Raw genomic sequence first — 19,547 nt, forward strand, 5'->3', positions numbered from 1 at the left:
CAAGTCGAGATTAACTCTTATTTGCATTTGATTGCCTACGTATCTCAACAGTCTCAGAAAAAGAGTGAAAATACATACGTACACCCACCCAAATGTTACAGTTTTTTTCAAATGCTAAAACACTAAAACCCATTGGCTGAACAAAGTTCTCAGTTGCCTGGACTCATTTAGCTAATTATGCCGTCTGTTGTCAATACCTTAAACCATTTCACATGGTAAAACACAATTTGCAGATCTCACTTAGACTTTTCAGCAAAACTCTAAACACATTCTCATTCTCAAAACACATTCTGCACTCTAATGCACATGTCATCCATACTGGTAAACACAAGTGGCAACAATCAAATACAAATAGAGAACACATGTCATTGATTGAACACAACCACTCAAAATTGATTTAACCTGTTTCAAATGATGTGACACAACCAATATAAGCCAGTTCAGAAAGCAAACAGGTTGTTGAAGGTGGGAAGGAGAAAGTCTGAGAATGGATAGAAGAAACAATGTGAGAGGACGAGGACGAGTGCGTATGCGAGGTGGGCGACGAGGAGGAAGAGGAGGAGGAGGGCAAGAAAGAGGAAGAGGAGGACGAAGAGGAAGAGGAAGACAAAGAGTGGAAATATCTGATGAAATTCGAGCAACAGTTATATACCATGTTCTTGTCCATGGACTGACAATGAAGGAAGCATGACTTAGAGTGCAACCCAATTTGAGCCGATTTTCTGTGTCCACCATTGTAAGGACATTCAGAGAAGAGAACAGGTACAGTATACTACTGTATTTTTGTAATTGCAAATTTACTGTACTACACTATATGCAGCTGTTTCAATAGACATTTGTAAAGTTAATCACTGTATGTATTGTACTGCATGAATATGTTTTGTAACTGCTCAACTACTTTTTGTAGAATTGCAAGGCTGCCACATGCAGGTGGAAGGACAGCTATATTCACTCGGGAGCATGAGGCCGTTATAGTTGGCATGGTCCTTCAAGATAATGCAATACGACTCAGAGAAATCCAGGAACGAGTGATACAAGACAACACACACTTCCAGGGAATCGACAGTGTGAGCATTTCCACAATTGACTGTGTCCTCCATAGTAACAGGATGCGAATGAAACAAGTATACAGAGTACCTTTTGAGCGCAACTCACCAAGGGGGAAAGAACTGCGAGCTCAGTATGTGCAAGTAAGTGTACATTCAGAAACATTTACTGTAATCCAGATTGTCTACAGTACTAACACATACTATGTGAATGACATTACTCTTCAGTACATACAATGTATGTGAATCAGAAGTGCATAAAGTAGGCCTAATTGTACTCTACAGTATAGCACTATCTCTGTATGACTTACAAAATCCTACATACAGTATATTGTATTTCTACACAGACAATATTTGACTTGGAATCCTTGGACAGACCCCATGAGTTCATCTTTGTCGATGAAGCAGGCTTCAATCTAACAAAGAGGAGAAGGAGAGGCCGAAACATGATTGGACAGCGGGCCATTGTTGAAGTCCCTGGTCAACGAGGTGGCAATGTCACAATCTGTGTTGCTATCAGCAACCATGGTGTTCTACATCACCATGTTACACTCGGCCATATAACACCCAGCACCTTCTAAAATGTATTGCCAATCTAAGAGATATTTTATTTGAGCAGCAGGTTCAAGAGCAGCAGGGTCAAGAGCTAAATGAGAATCCCATTCCCACCTATGTGATAGTGTGGGACAATGTCAGTTTCCACCAAGCTGCTCATGTAAGCGAATGGTTTAACATCAATGGGCAGTTTATGAACTTGTACCTCCCTCCATACTCGCCTTTCCTGAATCCGATTGAGGAGTTTTTCTCCTCTTGGAGATGGAAAGTGTATGATAGACAACCCTACACCAGAGTAAATCTGCTGCAAGCCATGGATTTAGCCTGTGGTGATATAGGTGAGGAATCATGTCAGGGCTGGATACGGCACACAAGAGGCTTCTTCCCCCGTTGCCTCAGGAGGGACAATATTGCTTGTGATGTCGACGAACTGCTCTGGCCTGACCCAACCCAAAGACAAGAAGAAGCACATTGATCACATGTTTACTCCTTTGATTTTTGTCCCTTTTAGTTTTGTATACTGTAGTACAGTGCATTGTAGGCTGTATACTGTACAATGGACAAATTGTATGGCCCTGAACATTGTGCTTTCCATTTATTAACAGTACTGACTGCTCAATAGATTTTGACTGGTTGCAGGTTCATATCAACAAAGAACAAGAATTACAGTATCACAGAGACAAAGAACAAGTTTGTGAGATGCAGGGTACAATACTGTAAAAATAGGGGTACAAGGAGGAGGAAGAACAAAAAACAAAATTGTAAAGAGCAAAGCAGAGTAGTAATTTCTGATCAATTTTGAGCTACTATGATAGAACATGTTTTCGTTCATCAAAAGACAATGACGGAAAAATATGAATGTTTTTTTAGATAAAAAATGTACTTCTCCCTGAGAATTGAACAATGTGAACAATGTGTTTTCTATTTTTCGGTGTATTGTTTACTGACTGCTTGATTTGAGAGCAGTGTTTGATTTTGAACACAGGTAAAACTGTTTTGAGGCGAATGTTTCATTTTGCGAGAGGAGTCAGAGGTTATGTAAATACTGCTTGAAGATGAGGTTTTGTGTTGAATGTTTTCAGGAAATGGAGCAAGGTTTCAGAAATTGTGTTTTAGCAATTGAGAAAAACTGTAATGGAGGTGAAGGGTTGAAAGAAATTACAGCACGAAAGAGGAACTGGCTGAATCTACAGAAAGACTACAGTCAAAGACTATAGTGTGTGTGTGTGTGTGTGTGTGTGTGTGTGTGTGTGTGTGTGTGTGTGCACGCGCACACAGCAGGCGACTGGGAACGAGCTTGGTGGTGTTACATAAGTGTTGCCATTAGAATCAAATCGCCCACACTGCTGCCGACACTGACGCCTTCCATTCTCACACATCCAAATGTAACATAACAAGAATGCTGTGAAATCATTCTCAACACATTTTGTGTGCTGTCGAATACCCTTTCTCAGTCTCTAATAGTCTATGTGCCTGGGGGACTAGGGTCAGTCTTTCCTATCTAGTGTAATTCTCCTATCTTATCTGCTGTCCTGTGTGATCTTAGGTATGCTCCCTCTAATTCTCCCATATCCCCTCCCTCCCTCCCCGAGGACCTGAGCACTAGGACCATGCCTTTGGACTACCTGGCCTGATGACTCCTGTCTGTCCCCATCTCCAGTCCACCTGGTCATGCTGCCGATCCAATTTCTGTGGTTCTTTCCTGCGGCTATGGAACACTGACCTGTTCACCGGACGTGCTACCTTGTCCCTAATCTCTATATCTCACAATTCAATTCAAAAGGCTTTATTGGCATAGGAAACCTATGTTTACATTGCCAAAGCAAGTGAAATAGATAATCAACTAAAGTGAAATGACAATCAGAAATTAACAGTAAACATTACACTCACAAAAGTTTCAAAGAAAGAGACATTCAAATGTCATTATCACTATGTACAGTGTTGTAACAATGTGTTAAAGTACAAAAGGGACAATAAATAAAATGTATTTACAATGTTGGATTATTCTTCACTGGTTGCCCTTTTCTTGTGGTAGCAGGTCACAAATCGTGCTGCTGTGATGGCACACTGTGGTATTTCACCTAATGGATATGGGAGTTTATCAAAATTTGATTTGGTTTTTGAATTATTTGTGGGTCTGTGTAATCTGAGGGAAATATGTGTCTTTCCATGGGAATTAACGGGAATATATGGGAAATAACGGGAATATATGGGAATTAAGAGGAATATATGGGAATTAATATTAATACCAATTAAATGTATTTTTTTTTTACATTGGATATATTTACCATATCATATGGAGACAGAAACATAAATATTTTACCTTATCATAAGTAGACATAATTGCAAATGATTAAATCCTTCCAATAGGAAAAAAAAAACAATTTTGTTACAAATTTAACTTTATTTAAATGAGTTGACTCTTCACATGGGATGATTTCACTGAACAACAAAAGAAAGGGAATATTGAATGATCCCCAATGATCCATCGCATCTCCCAAAAAAGTATTCAATATACATCTGTAAAATGATTGTCAAGAAACTAAAGCTTTGGTTGTCTTCCTCTCAGGCTTCCATGTCTTCTCCCTGGAATTCCTCAATGTCCACTTCTTGAACATCAGACTCTGAGGCCTCAGCTTCACTGTCACTTTCCAACCTTGTTGAGGATGGCTCATTGTCAGGCTCAAAAATCCTCAAATTGGCACGGATGGCCACCAATTTTTCAACCCTTGTATTGGTCAGCCTGTTGCGTGCTTTGGTGTGTGTGTTCCCAAACAAGGACCAGTTGTGCTCTGAGGCGGCTGATGTTGGTGGGATTTGGAGGATGATGGAGAAAGAGGGGAAAGAGCCTCATATCCACAAAGTCCCTTCCACCAGGTGGCTGATGAGATATGTTGGCACGACTGCCATGTTGCATCTCCATCCCAAAGCCCTTGCTTGGAAGTGTACTTTGCCAGACTGCCAACAACCTTGCCCTCATCCAGACCAAGGTGGAAAGACACGGTAGTGATGACACCATAGGCCTTGTTGATCTCTGCACCAGACAGGATGCTCTTGCCAGCATACTTGGGGTCCAACATGTATGCTGTGGCGTGTATGGGCTTCAGACTTTTTGATGTATTTCAGAACTGCAGTTTCCTCTGCTTGGAGCAACAGTGAAGTGGGTAGGGCAGTACGCATTTCTTCTCTTACATCTGCAAGCAGAGTCTGAACATCAGACAGGATGGCATTGTCTCCCTCAATCTGTGCAATGGCTACTGCTATAGGTTTCAGGAGTTTCAGGCTGCTTACCACTCTGTCCCAAAATACATCATCCAGGAGGATCCTCTTGATGGGGCTGTCCATATCGGCAGACTGTGATATGGCCATTTCTTGAAGAGACTACTTCCCCTCCAGGAGACTGTCAAACATGATGACAACACTACCCCAACGGGTGTTGCTGGGCAGCTTCAACGTGGTGCTCTTATTTTTCTCACTTTGCTTGGTGAGGTAGATTGCTGATATAACTTGATAACCCTTCACATACCTAACCATTTCCTTGGCTCACTTGTAGAGTGTATCCATTGTTTTTAGTACCATGATGTCCTTGAGGAGAAGATTCAATGCATGAGCAGCACAGCCAATGGGTGTGATGTGAGGGTAGGACTCCTCCACTTTAGATCAAGCAGCCTTCATGTTCGCAGCATTGTCTGTCACCAGTGCAAATACCTTCTGTGGTCCAACGTCATTGATGACTGCCTTCAGCTCATCTGCAATGTAGAGACCGGTGAGTCTGTTGTCCCTTGTGTCTGTGCTCTTGTAGAACACTGGTTGAGGGGTGGAGATGATGTAGTTAATTATTCCTTGCCGACGAACATTCAACCACCCGTCAGAGATGATTGCAATACAGTCTGCTTTTTCTATGATTTGCTTGACCTTCACTTGAACTCTGTTGAACTCTGCATCCAGCAAATTAGTAGATCAAGCATGTCTGGTTGTAGGGGTGTATGCTGGGTGAAGAACATTCAGAAATCTCTTCCAAATGAGTAAAAAATAACTAAATACAATTCCACATACAGATAAATAGTTAAGCAGTTAGATTAAACTCCTTTGTAAGATAAATTATTAAAAATGAAACATGTATGGAAACAGGTGAATTAACACTCCTCAGTTAGTAGGCTCAATCAAGCTGAAATACACATGGTAGCAAAAACTAGCGGAAATTGTTAACCTGTTTAGGATAGGGGGCAGTGTTTTCACGGCCGGATGAAAAAAACGTACCCGATATAAACTGGTTACTATTCTTGCCCAGAAACGAGAATATGCATATTATTAGTAGATTTGGATAGACAACACTCTGAAGTTTCTAAAACTGTTTGAATGGTGTCTGTGAGTATAACAGAACTCATATGGCAGGCAAAAACCTGAGAAAATTCCAAGCAGGAAGTAGCCTGTCTGAGAATTTGTAGTTCTTCTTTTGATTCTCTATCGAAACTACAGTATCTGTGGGGTTACGCAGCACTTTCTAAGGCTTCCATTGGCTCTCTAAAGCCTTCAGAAAGCAGATTGAGGCGTCTCTTGTCTCTGGGCAGAGTATAGTAGCTCAGTTTCTCAGTGGTCTGCCTGGTGACAAAGAGATTGGATATGCGCGTTCACGCGACCACGCTGTTTTTTCTTTTCCTCTTTGAATGAATACACTATTGTCCGGTTGGAATATTATCGTTATTTTATGAGAAAAATACCATAAAAATTGATTTTAAACAGCGTTTGACATGCTTCTAAGTATAGTAATGGATTTTTTTTTTTTTGTCTCGAAATGCGCTTGCGCGTTACCCTTTGGATAGTGACCTGAACGCACTAACAAAACGGAGGTATTTGGACATAACTATGGATTATTTGGAACAAAAACAAAATTTCTTGTGGAAGTAGCAATCCTGGGAGTGCATTCTGACGAAGATCAGCAAAGGTAATACCATTTTTCTTATACTAATTATGAGTTTAGTGTGCTCCGAACTTGGTGGGTGTCTGCAAAATGTGCTTTCGCCGAAAAGCTATTTTAAAATCTGACATAGCGATTGCATAAAGGAGTTCTGTATCTATAATTCTTAAAATTATTGTTATGTATTTTGTCAACGTTTATGATGAGTAATTTAGTAAATTCACCGGAAGTTTTCGGTGGGAATACATTTTCTGAACATCACACGCCAATGTAAAAAGCAGTTTTTTTATATAAATATGAACTTGATTGAACAAAACATGCATGTATTGTATAGGATAATGTCCTAGGAGTGTCATCTGATGAAGATCATCAAAGGTTAGTGCTTCATTTAGCTGTGTTTTGGGTTTTTGTGACATATATGCTTGCTTGGAAAATGGCTGTGCGATTATTTTGGGCTATGTACTCTCCTAACATAATCTAATGTTTTGCTTTCGCTGTAAAGCCTTTTTGAAATCGGACAATGTGGTTAGATTAACGAGAGTCTTATCTTTAAAATTGTGTAAAATAGTCGTATGTTTGAAAAATTGAAATTATTGCATTTTTGAGGTTTTTGTATTTCGCGCCACGCTCTTCAATTGGATATTGGCGAGGCGTTCCGCTAGCGGAACGTCTAGCCTCAACAGGTTTTAACAAGTTAGAAATGATTTAAACACACTTTGCTGTAGGCTACTATTCACTAGTTAACAAAAAATAATGTATGTCATAAAATATATTCACCCCACCCAGTATTGTAATCAAAACTTACCATAAAGCTTGTAGTCCTTGGCTCAGACAGTGTAGTTGTGTGGGATCAATAGCATCTCATTAGTGTGCAAGATCTTGAGAATCAGCTGTACATGTGATGGAAGAATGCACGGTGCATACAGAGGGTTGCAATTCCATTGAATTGGGGATAGTTTAACCAAAATATGCCCCAAGACCTAGAATTGCCTTATGTGTATCCCACAAAAAAGGTTCACTGTTATATGCTAACTTTTTTGATGAATTTAAGCAAAATTCCCGGGCTTAACTTCCCATGGATAAATTTACCGGAAAGTTTCCGACCCTTTGCAACCCTACATTTGAATGCAATACACCTGCTGAAGCCAAGAGCATTTCCCAAATTAAAGCAGTAGGTGGAGAGCTGAACATTTTAAAACATAGTAATGACGCCAATAATAAACAATAACTCCTCACCATAGGCACCTGACTGTGACATTACTCCATTCCCTGAAAATCCCACCCCCAATAATGAATTGACAGGTCTGAAACCCTGACAACCCTGTAACTCTCACAAATAACCTGCTCCTCCCCTGACAAACCCACCCAGAGTGATCGATTGACAGGCCAAACTGTTAAGAATGTAGCCGGGATAATGCATGAGAGTGAGGAAATGAAATCGAAAATGGGAGGAATAATATTGTTTTACCCAATATGGATTTGAACATTGTACTTGGTAGGTTAAGAAAAAGCATTGTTAAATTGCACATTCAATTTTCATCTCCTTTTTGTCACAAATAATGTGACCCCAATAATGTAGTACAATTAGAAATGTGAACTTTTGAATTATCTTTTAACAATTTTCTTTCTCAATATGCCAGTGTTATCTGGTAGATCTGGAGGCGAAAGAAACACACACCTGTTTAGGCGAGGTGCTGGCTAGCGGAGTAGAACACTTGAAAAAGAAAAGGAGAGCCACACACTCTAGGAGCTCAGATGCAATCATTTAATAACCTAATAACCAACGTTTCGACAGACAAGCTGTCTTCATCAGGGTATAATAACAAACACTGCGGGTCACTAGTTTATATTGTGTCAAAGTACACACACAGGTGTCTGTAATTATGGCCGGGTGTGGCTTGACATCATTGGTTAATTTTCAGATATAAATAGAACATACAAAAAACATGAGGGGATAGCATGGGATCATAGATACAATTTTGCTACATATGCCTAAAAGCACTTACAATGAATAGCATAACCACAAGAATTGCTTCAGATCAAAGTCTACGTTGAGACCGAAGGGAGCAAGGGTCTTTAAATTAAAGATCCAGGCAGCCTCTCGTTTTAACAATAAATTGTCGCGGTCACCCTCCTCTCATAGGGAGGGTGACGTGTTCGATGCCGATATAACATAGGGACGTAAAGTAAAGCTCTTATAAGATACCACTTTTTGCTCAGGTTTCCAGACGTTTTGGGAAAGGTGGGGGCAGCATAGTGACGAGTGGTGAATCTCTGAGTCAATGGTGGGATGTGGGAAAAGTCCAAATTCGGCTTTTCTATCAACAGTATACAGCTCTGTCATCCTCAGCAGCTAGGAGAGTATTGGGGGAACTCGAGTGTAGTATCAGTGAAGAGGGCAAGGCAATGTAGGCCCCCTGGCTATTTTAGCTAAATTATGTAGGGACCTGGGCAGTTTTTTCCAGGTTAAAGCAAAGGGAGCTAGGTTCTCCATGCTCAAGGAGATGGATGCTCCCAGCTCCTTCTTCTTTGGTTTGGAAAAACAGAGCGGTGAAGCCAAGGGTATGCGTTGTCTGTGGCTGTCAGATAGGCGGGTGACCTCTGTGATAGGGGAGATGCGGGAGCGGACTGTGGAGTTTTATACTGAGTTGTATAGGGCAGAACTGTGTGATTCTATGTGTGCTCAGGTTTTGTTTGCAGATCTCCCTAAGCTCTCTCTCACACAGAGGATGAAATGAACTGGCAGAGGCCATAACCCAGACTCTCCTGCCCAAAAAGGGGACTTGTGTGAACTTAAGAACTGGAGGCTTGTGGCATTGCTCTGTGAGGACTACAAGATATTTGCCAAGGTCCTTGCTAACAGACTGAAATCCCATCTGGACTCTATAGTACACAAGGACCAGACATATTGTGTACCGGGACACTCAGGGACATGTTGGACTTGTCGAGAGTTTCAAATGTGAACTTTGGTAATTGGTTTCTCTAGACCTAGAGAAAGCTTTTGAAAGAATGGACCATGAGTATCTGTTTAATGTGATGTCTGTGTTTGGGTTTGGGGTTTTTGGCTTGTGTGAAGATGTTGTATGCTGGGGCATCATGTATGGTCAAGGCGGGAGGGGGGCTCAGTAGGTCAATCTGGGTGAGACGGGGCATTAGACAAGGATGCCCTCTATTGGGGCAGTTATACACACTAGCCATTGAGCCTTTCCTGGGCCTCCTACGCAGGAGACTGCAGGGAGTGTGCTGGACTAGTATGGGTGTGTTGACAGGCATAGCAGTGTCACCTTACGCAGATGATGGTTCTGTGATGGTTAGGGATGGGCAGGATATGCAGGCACTAGAAAATACTCTGAAGGTGTTCAAGTGAGCTTCGTCGGCTAAGGTGAATTGGGGCAAGAGCAAAGCTCTGTTATGTAGGGCATGGAGGGATAGCTTCCCAGGGGTTTGTAGGAAAAGGCCAAATGTGTGTTGTTGAATTTTCTGTTTGCTCAGGCAAAGTTGGCTATTTGGCTAACAAGGAGGAACAGGGTCAAAGGTGGTGGGATAACAGACCCTTTACTATTATTTAATGGGATGGTCTCTGTGCGCCTTAGGGTGGAATTTGAGTTCTATAAAATTATAAAAAGTGTGGAGATGTTTAAGGACATATGGTGTGTCGGGGAGGCCGTCTGTATAGCTAGGGAAGGTGGGTTGGATATACGGTTGTAGAAATGGTGAGGTTTTGGTTATTGTGATGTGTGATGTGGTTTTGTATCGTGGGGTAGAGGGCAAGGTGAGTATGCAGCACAGGGGATATTTGTTTTTTAAAGGGGGGTTGGGGTAGTGAAGTTTAATTGAAATGAGGATGTATCATAAAAAATAATCGAAGTATCTCTCTCTCTCTCTAAAGAGAGGGGTTTCAGCTGCTACGTTTGGTCCATTGCTCAGGCGCCTATGCACCTCACACAATCTCAGGTTCCGTAACACATAACGACAAGAGCAGTAGAAAACTGTAACAACACAACTTGGAGATAGATCACAGATTTCAACAGGAATCACTTTAGTCCATGTCAAATGAGATCTCAAGTTATATATAAGAGATCCTTTTTAGAACTGCAAATATAAGCTAAAAACTGTGACAGACAAAACAAATACAAATGTCATTGAACCATAGCAAACAAAACAAACAAAATCTAACAGCTGTAGAGCTTGCTTGGAATGGAATAGAGTACATTTAGTGTGTGTCACAAGGCAGTCATTAGCAGCAACTTTTCCTCTGGGTCAAGACTTTAGGCAAATGTGAGGTAAGCTCCAGAGACACAAACACAAACTCTGCTGATTCACATTATGTCAGTATCCACACTAGGTGAGTTACTTTTGCATTGCCCAGTGCTCCGGGTGGGTGGAGATTTAGGACCAATGGAATGGTCTAAACTGCACAAACTCCGCCCACCTGGGCCACCGGGGTATTGCAAAACGAACTCACCCACTGATGCAGTATGACTCTGCCAAGGGAGGGGCGGCGATATATCGACCTATGAAATGACCAGACTATAAATACCACAGAGAGAAAAGTTGATATTGAACTAAGTTGGACTGTCACATGGTATAAGGTCATTCCAGTGTATCCCAATGTTTTGCCTTCCAGGCCTAATGGTACCAATAACGAAGGTGCATAAAGATAGCAGCCCCCATGCACTTACCACCAATTCCTTGTTTTGCTAAGTTCACTGTATTATACTTTGCTCTCAGTTACTTCTTTTTTATTGTCATTAGCAGAGTATATAGGATCCCAATTTTAGCTTCCAGACACCCGCAATTTGAAAAAACTGAAAGGTTGATTGTGCTGTACTTTACAAACTCAGTGGATCGTGTTAAAACAATTAATTCATATCTGAATTCTCCCATCTTTATGCAGAGGGCCTGGATGTTGCTCTGGGGACATTTGCAAAATGCCTGTAAAACTTAAAAATAATCTGGGGGAAAGACTGGCTCTATCTAGCAATCATAGTTGATACAGAAAACTCCAGTCTCCACAACCATTACACCCAAATGTCAAGACAGGCAATGCATGCATGTTCTATATGTATCCCAATTATGTAATTTACATGTTTTTCAAGTCAGATATTGTGTTAAGCTTAAAAGAATTGGTCTCTGTGATTTATGGCTGTTTTTTAATGAGAGCAGTCCATGCATATGTCTACAGGAATTTAAAGGCATACTTCAGGATTTTGTAAATGAAGCCCTTTATCTACATCCCCAGATGAATTCGTGGATACCATTTTTATGTCTCTGCGTGTAGTTTGAAGGAAGTTGCTAACTAGCGTTAGTGCAATGACTGGAAATCTATGGTAACTGCTAGCACGCAAGTTGGCTTACGAAACTACCTCTAACTTCCTTCATACTGGATGCAGAGACATACAAATGGTATCCATGAGTTCATCCGACACTGGGGAAGATTACACCCACAAAGCTATTAATGAAGACAATGCTACTAAACGTCTCATTAGGCCTTCTTTAGGGTGAGGGGTGAAAAAACAACAATGCCTTTAAATGCCTTTGAAATAGTATGTGTGGAAAAAAAGCCATTGCTTTTAATATGGTACGTGTGAAAAAAACAACATGGCTGATTGCGCTTTTCTAGGAGATTAATTTGGCTCCAGTGAGTCTTGTAATGATGCTGACTCATACTACACAGATGTGAAAGAGGGCTCGAGTGGTGCAGTGGTCTAAGGCACTGCATCTCAGGTGTCACTACAGACCCTGGTTCGATTCCAGGCTGTATCGCAGCCGGCCGTGATTCGGAGTCCCACAGGGAGGCGCACAATTGGCTCAGCGTTGTCCGGGTTAGGGTTTGGCTGGGGTAGGCTGTCATTGTAAATAAGAATTTGTTCTTAACTAACTTGCCTAGTTAAATAAAGGTTCAAATAAAACATTTACATAGCTGTCATTACAGGCGTCAGTTGTAATGGGGTGGTGGGTAGCCTGGCGGTTAGAGGTGAGCCAGTTTGAATCCTGGGTCTGATGAGGAAAATCTGGTGGGAAGTGAGCTGGCAACCAGAGGGTTGATGGCATCTGCCATTGCTGCCATTGTGCCCTTGAGCAAGGCACTTAATCCCAGCCAACAACAGCTCCCAGGGCGACCAATGTGGCAGCCCAACTCACCACTCCAACAAAAACTTGTTTTTGTATGTATGTGTATGTGTGTCTTTCGGAGGGGTTGGGTTAGAATCGGAAGACAAATTTCAGTTGGACAATTGACCAATAAAGTGATCTTAATCTAATGGCAACATATATCAATTACATCAATAACATAACAGCCATGAGTTAGCTAGAATTGTGTGATAAATTATTAAATGGTCACCCAAAGGAGGACCTCTCTCCATGCCACTATAATGACAAAATAACGGTCATATTCCAGAGTTCTACACACCTGGTACTTTAGGTAAAAAAAACAAAATTAAAGGCATGTCATCCACCTATTAAACACTAAACTCATGTACTTGGTCTTGTCGCTGTACTTATGTACTTATGTCCTCTGAAATGAAGTGAACGTAAAGGCATGCAACTGCAAGTCAATGTGTGGGAGGTGAGAGACGAAAGGCTGGCAAGCCGAGCAAAAAGTACATCCCCCGGCAAGAAAGTTCACCACCAGTCCACCAGAAACAACATCTCCTCTGACAACAACAATATCCATCTCTAGACTATAGAATACAAATTCATTTAATGATAAAAGGCGTCGTTTAGTTGCATTCTATGTCAAATGATGATGGATCCCACAATAATACCCATAGAACAGCATATCCACACGGTTCACCTGACACAACCTATAGGAACGAGCATCACCCCCTCAACCACATGCCCAATACACAATGCAGGCATTTCCGTCTACCATCCTAAAACAACCTAAAAGTACACAAATACTAATTACCACAGAGGCATATTGTAGTTTGTATTTCCCCCCCCCCCCCCCCCCCATTCACACACATACTGTTCATATACTGCGCATATGTGATCAACCTGAGTTTGAATCTGTTTTTTCTTGCGCGCCACAGTACTATATTAGCCTTTTGAGCTAAAGCCTAGGCATTAAGTTGGGGAGCTAACACAACTCTACAGGTTTACATAACATATGAGCGTGGTTCTCAGAACCAACGCTGTTAGGGTTAGGGTTAGAGCAACTGGTCTTACCTTTCCTGGCCCTGGAGAAGAGCTTGATGCTGACGGGAGAGGTGGAGTTAGAGTCTCTAGTGGAGGAGCGGAAGATGCCGCTGAAGCTCAGGCGACGAGGTGATTTGGGTGGGGAGTCCTGGTGGGACGAAGGGTAGGGGAAGATAGTTTTGGGGGAGCCCGGGCTGTTCTTGGTCCTAGCAGGGGCCGACTTGGGACTGGAGGGCCGACTGAAGGGCCCCCGCGTGAAGAAGCCTTTGGTCGGGCTGGCTGAGTGGCAACTCCCATCATCCTGAGGTAGAAAACAAAGAGTTTACTGGTCGCTTTGTAGGAAACAAGGCTTTTTTTCTCTCCTTTGACAACACAGCTTTACAACAGTGACACGAGAGAGTATTGATTAAGATCTAAACTATGTTCAATCACAGAGAATAATCACTTTTGGTGGCAACATGCCAAATGTACATAAAATGCACAATTCAATATAGCCATTTGACTTCTCAAATTAGACACAGCTGGAACCTACTAAGGAGGATTGAGAAGAGAGAAGGGGCTTAACTTTTATTTCATATCATTCCTGGTTGAGAGGAAATAGCTCCCATTCTCTGTTTCAAGAGATAGACAACCAAGTTGAACACGTTTTCTTGATTTTATCTACCACTTTGCCATGCATGGGGGTGTCCAATCTACAATGCTCAAAGGCAGGACTTTGCAAAGCCAAAATAATTGGTTCAATGTCAAATGTATACTGTCCTGATTTATAAGTTCCTTGTAATGTTTTCCTCGTCAGATAGAAAACTGGTTACTAGTAACACTATGAACCATTTAAAAAATCTGGGACCTTCTTGAAATAATTGAACATATGAATTCACGTGCCAAAAAGGTCTACTGTAGGGCTCCCCAGTGGCGCAGTGGTCTAGACACTGCATCTCAGTGCAAGAGGCATCACTGCAGTACCTGGTTCGTATCCAGGCTGCATCACATACGGCCGTGATTGGGAGTCCCATAGGGCGGCGCACAATTGTCCCAGCATTGTCCGGGTTTGGCCAGGGTTGGCTGTCATTGTAAATTAGAATTTGTTCTTAACTGACTTGCCTAGTTAAATAAAACAATAGCAAATACTGGAAATGTGCTCCTTTCAGTAAACAATAGAGTTAGAGATGCAATGAAGACAGTCTGTTGTGCTTTCCCCTAGGTGATATATTGCAGAGTGTGGTTTCACTGTCTGAGAGTGTCTGGAATATCAAGATGATTCCCAGAAATGTATTTCAGGTCTTCGCTGAATAATTAAAAATATTCAAGCAGTTCTGAGTCAGAGGTTTTGACTTGAGGGCAAATATAGTCCATTATTATTATCAGATGAGAGCCAAAGGCTGCTGAGAAGATTCACCCAGCATAATCAATGTGAGGAGTGACTCAACCTTTATAAATATGAATATGCATATGGACACAGATGGCTTCAGGTTTGCATCAAATCATATTCAAAGCTTTTAAGCCATGCAGTAAGAATGTAGAGATTTAAAACTATACATATGAAGAAATTGTTACTAAGAAAAGGTGAGAGTAGTTTGAATGGACTGCTCATTCTTGTAGTGCTACTTCTGGAATGTAAGCCACTAGGGCTGCCTTGACACAGGAAGCCCAATTCTGATATTTCTTCCACTAATTGGTCTTTTGACCAATCATATCAGATCTTTTCACATCAGATCTTTTTCCAGAGCTAGTCTGACTGTGAAAATAACAATCTGGAAAAATATGAGAAACAATGCATGGGCTTTATTTACTATAAACCTATTATTCTGTATTATGTACAGTTCAGCAACTCGGGGTACAACAGTCAGTATGGGAATAAACTAGGATATGGACTAAATGTACTAAAACCTTGGGAGGAAATCAACAAAGGGAAATGAATAAATGTGATCTACTACACTCCATTTCCTTGAAAGCTATCAGCTTATCTTTTTCAACAGCCTTCACTGGTTATCTTGTTTTTTTCCTGATTCATAGTCGGCCCTGTAGCTTCTGCTACAAAACCAGGAAAAAAGGGTCCGACCTTCATGCTCCAAGGTGAGAGACGCAGGACGACAGAGAGGATTCTGTCTGAAGTAAGACCTAACTCTTGAGCCAAACAAACACTGCATTAGAAGGGAACCACTAGCAGTGCTCTTTCTGTTGTTAACATTCCAACACACGCACCTTCCCTCAGGCAACAAAACAATGGAGCAGGGAATGTATAGGTCTACCATACAACAGTGTTTCATCCAGCATTGTACAGGCAAGACCTCTCTTGCATCCACTTAAAATAGTTTGGCTTCTATTGGTTTCAATTGATCCTATTGGTGCTGGGATGTTGCTTTGAAGGCCTTTTACCCCCAGCCTGGAACATAATGTAGGGGATAGACTGCCAGTGTTAATGGATGACAGTCTATAACAGCAGTTTCAACAACACAAAGAGTTAAAGACTTCATTCAAAACCAGGTTATTAGAACAGAGTGTAGCTTTATCCAATTAAGAATAATAATGGAAACACTTAAATGAGGACACTGCCATTTGCACAATCAGGTGTGAATGAGATTATTGGTTAGATTGGGAACAATGCCAAATATAGAGACATCATCTCCGCATGGCAACAGGGAAATCTACAGTCCCTTTATTGACAGGTAGGCCTGCTGTAACATGTCTCCTGATGACGTCTCTGCCACATTCTTCATTTGAAAATGTGCAGTGCGTGTGCGTGCACGTATCAGATTGTGCAAGTGAGTCTTGTGAGTTAGTGTGTGAAGGTTCAGATAGAGGCCACCTTCGTCAGCACCAGGGGCATACACACTTGGGAGCCAGGCCCACCCTATCAAATAAATAAAATATATATTATGCTCTTTACTTGTCACTATCTAGGTTTCCATCTAATTGGCGACGGAGTTTCATTTGAATATTTTAAAATCTGGATAAAAACAATATGCGCATTTTCCCACCGGAGATGTCATTCCATCAAAATGTACTTTTTATTTTTATTTAACCTTTATTTAAATAGGCAAGTCAGTTAAGAACAAATGATTATTTACAATGACAGCCTACCTCGGCAAAACCCGGACGACACTGGGCCAATTGTGCGCCGTCCTATGTTGCGGATAAAAGTCTGTGCATTGCACATAAAAATACGTATTGCACATAAAAATACATTTTGCGGTTAAATTCCCATGTTTTTTTTAATAAAAAATAAAAAATACAAGTTAAATGGGTTTTTTACATTTTCAACTCTACTGATGGTTTGCTCACCAAAAACATTGTGTTGTATAGCAAGTGTGCCGACTCTGGTCTTGGCATGTGCGCTCTAGCCAACAGCTGGCAGATAGCAGTGTGGGTTTAGCCTACATGATGAGGTATTACGGACAAAATATTTTGTTTTATTTGTCAAACGGCAGCCAAGCATCGATGAACATGTCACCAGAAAAAGACCCTCGATATTTATTGGAAAGGAGCATCAAGCTCATCACCTTGCACTTTCACCACCCTGTGAAGTTCCTCATAACTTATTTCATCTGTAGCCTAATAAACTGCATGCTTTAGCGAAGAGTCGTAGTGGGAGGACCACACAACATATCATTGCGTGACTCCAAGTTGATTTTGATATGATGGTTATTATATCAATATTTGCACATAAAAGTGTTTCCACCATCATTTTGTGTATAATTCATTTTACCGACACAAAAAGATCCGACCTTGTCTAGCATATTTTGAAGGTCGATATTTGGAAAGTTAACTGACAAAGTTCCAGTTTCTCAGCAAAAAAAGAAAAAAAGAAACCTCTTTTTCAAGATCCTGTCTTTCAAAGATAATTTGTAAAAATCCAAATAACTTCACAGATCTTCATTGTAAAGGGTTTAAAGACTCTTTCCCATGCTTGTTCAATGAACCATAAACAATTCATGAACATGCACCTCATTGAAGGAATAAGCGTTACACCGAGGCCTGTACTCTGGAGCAGGATCGATTTGGAGGTGGAGGGTCTGTCATGGTCTGAGGCGGTGTGTCTCATCGGACTGAGCTTGTTGTCATTGCAGGCAATCTCAACGCTGTGCGTTACAGGGAAGACATCCTCCTCTCTCATGTGGTACCCTTCCTGCAGGCTCATCCTGACATGACCCTCCAGCATGACAATGCCACCAGCCACTGCTCTTTCTGTGAGTGATTTCCTGCAAGACAGGAATGTCAGTGTTCTGCCATGGCCAGTGAAGAGCCCGGATCTCAATCCCATTGAGCACATCTGGGACCTGTTGGATCGGAGGGTGAGGGCTAGGGCCATTCCCCCCAGAAATGTCCGGGAACGTGCAGGTGCCTTGGTGAAAGAGTGGGGTAACATCTCACAGCAAGAAGCAAAACAGCAAATCTGGTGCAGTCCATGAGGAGGAGATGCACTGCGGTACTTAATGCAGCTGGTGGCCACATCAGATACTGACTGTTACTTTTAATTTTGACCCCATTTCTTTTAGTCACATGTCTGTGGAACTTGTTCAGTTTATGTCTCAGTAGTTGAATCTTGTTAAGTTCATACAAATATTTACACATGTTAAGTTTGCTGAAAATAAACGCAGTTGACAGTGAGAGGACGTTTATTTTTTTGCTGAGTTTACTTTACTCTAATAAAAAGGTTGGATGGAAACCTAGTTAGTATTCCAAACTGGACATTATTTGTCTTTTTACCTAAACATGCAAACACCATCAGATAGAATTCATAGCAAGCTGGGTTAGTCAGATTTGATTAAATATAACAGAACAGAATGACATTCACTCTCACGGGATGGGTTGCCAAAAATAACTAACTGAAAGCCACACCAATATGCCAAGCCAAGTATATGACTGCATTGAGGCATAATGTCACTGTGCTTCTATGGCTATATGCACCTATTTAATTTGTAATTTAACAAACAAGACAGCTCATAATCCCGTGCTTTTATCAGTCAACACAACCATTTTTCTGCTTTAATTCGCTTTAAAAATGCAACATTTTCTCTCTGCCACATGGCAAAATCTGTAGAATAGCATGAGATTAGCTATAAAAAACTGCACATTTTTCTTTTTGACCCATGGCAACTAATTTCTGGCTACGCCACTGGTCAGCACTAGAACTCTCAGGTCCTGCTCTAACCAGGTGACTCAGCACCAAAACTCTCAGGTCCTGTTCTAACCAGATGACGCCGCACCAGAACTTTTGATTGCCAGGTCTGGCTCGGCTTATGTCATCAGTGTGACTAACCACATTATCCCCACAGAGCACTCATCCGATCAAAGGTGTCATGGGGTTTAGCTCAGGTTGAAGTTAGGGCCATTCCCCGACTTTAAATAGAGACCAAAAGCCAATGTCAGTGCTGCAATCCCCGCTGGAGCTACAGTAGGCGTACAATTATGAGAAGGCATTTTAATATGGTAATGATGAAAATTAAAAGATGAGGTTTTAATCAAAACTATGTTAATTGCGATGGGGATGCTTTTAGTTTATATGAGTCGCTCTGGATGAGTCTCTCTGGATAAGAGTTAAATGTAACATTTGTCATTGCGCAACAGTGCAAAATCACTCAGCAGGAGGCTATTGGTGACATTTCCCTCACACAAAACAGCACTGACCAAATTATGGCCTTTGTGATGAACCCTAGCCTGGACCCAAACTGTAAGTACTGTAGCCAACTATATCACTATATTGTTGAAAAAAACACAAGAGTGTGTTGAAGCACATCTAGACTAGACCATCAGTCTATAAATTAACCCCAACCATCGCTGGTGTCACCGGCGTCATATTGAAGAGACCAAGGCGCAGCGGGTTGAGTGCTCATCTTTTGTTTTGAATGAAAACACTTCACAAAGAAAAAACAAACGACAGCCAAACA

General features: G+C 41.4%; 1 protein-coding gene across 2 annotated transcripts in view; it reads right to left on the reverse strand.

Annotated features, from left to right (window-relative positions):
- LOC106590432 (5'-AMP-activated protein kinase subunit gamma-2) overlaps positions 1–19,547 on the reverse strand; it is a 214,014-nt gene that overhangs the window by 177,116 nt on the left and 17,351 nt on the right. For both annotated transcript variants that reach the window (XM_014181470.3, XM_014181471.3), the window contains exon 3: positions 13,690–13,960. In XM_014181470.3, coding sequence (XP_014036945.2) covers positions 13,690–13,960 — 271 coding nt within the window. The remainder of the gene's footprint in view (positions 1–13,689; positions 13,961–19,547) is intronic.

The sequence above is a fragment of the Salmo salar genome, chromosome 29, assembly GCF_965601325.2.
Source record: "Salmo salar chromosome 29, fSalSal1, whole genome shotgun sequence".
Classification (NCBI taxonomy): domain Eukaryota; kingdom Metazoa; phylum Chordata; class Actinopteri; order Salmoniformes; family Salmonidae; genus Salmo; species Salmo salar.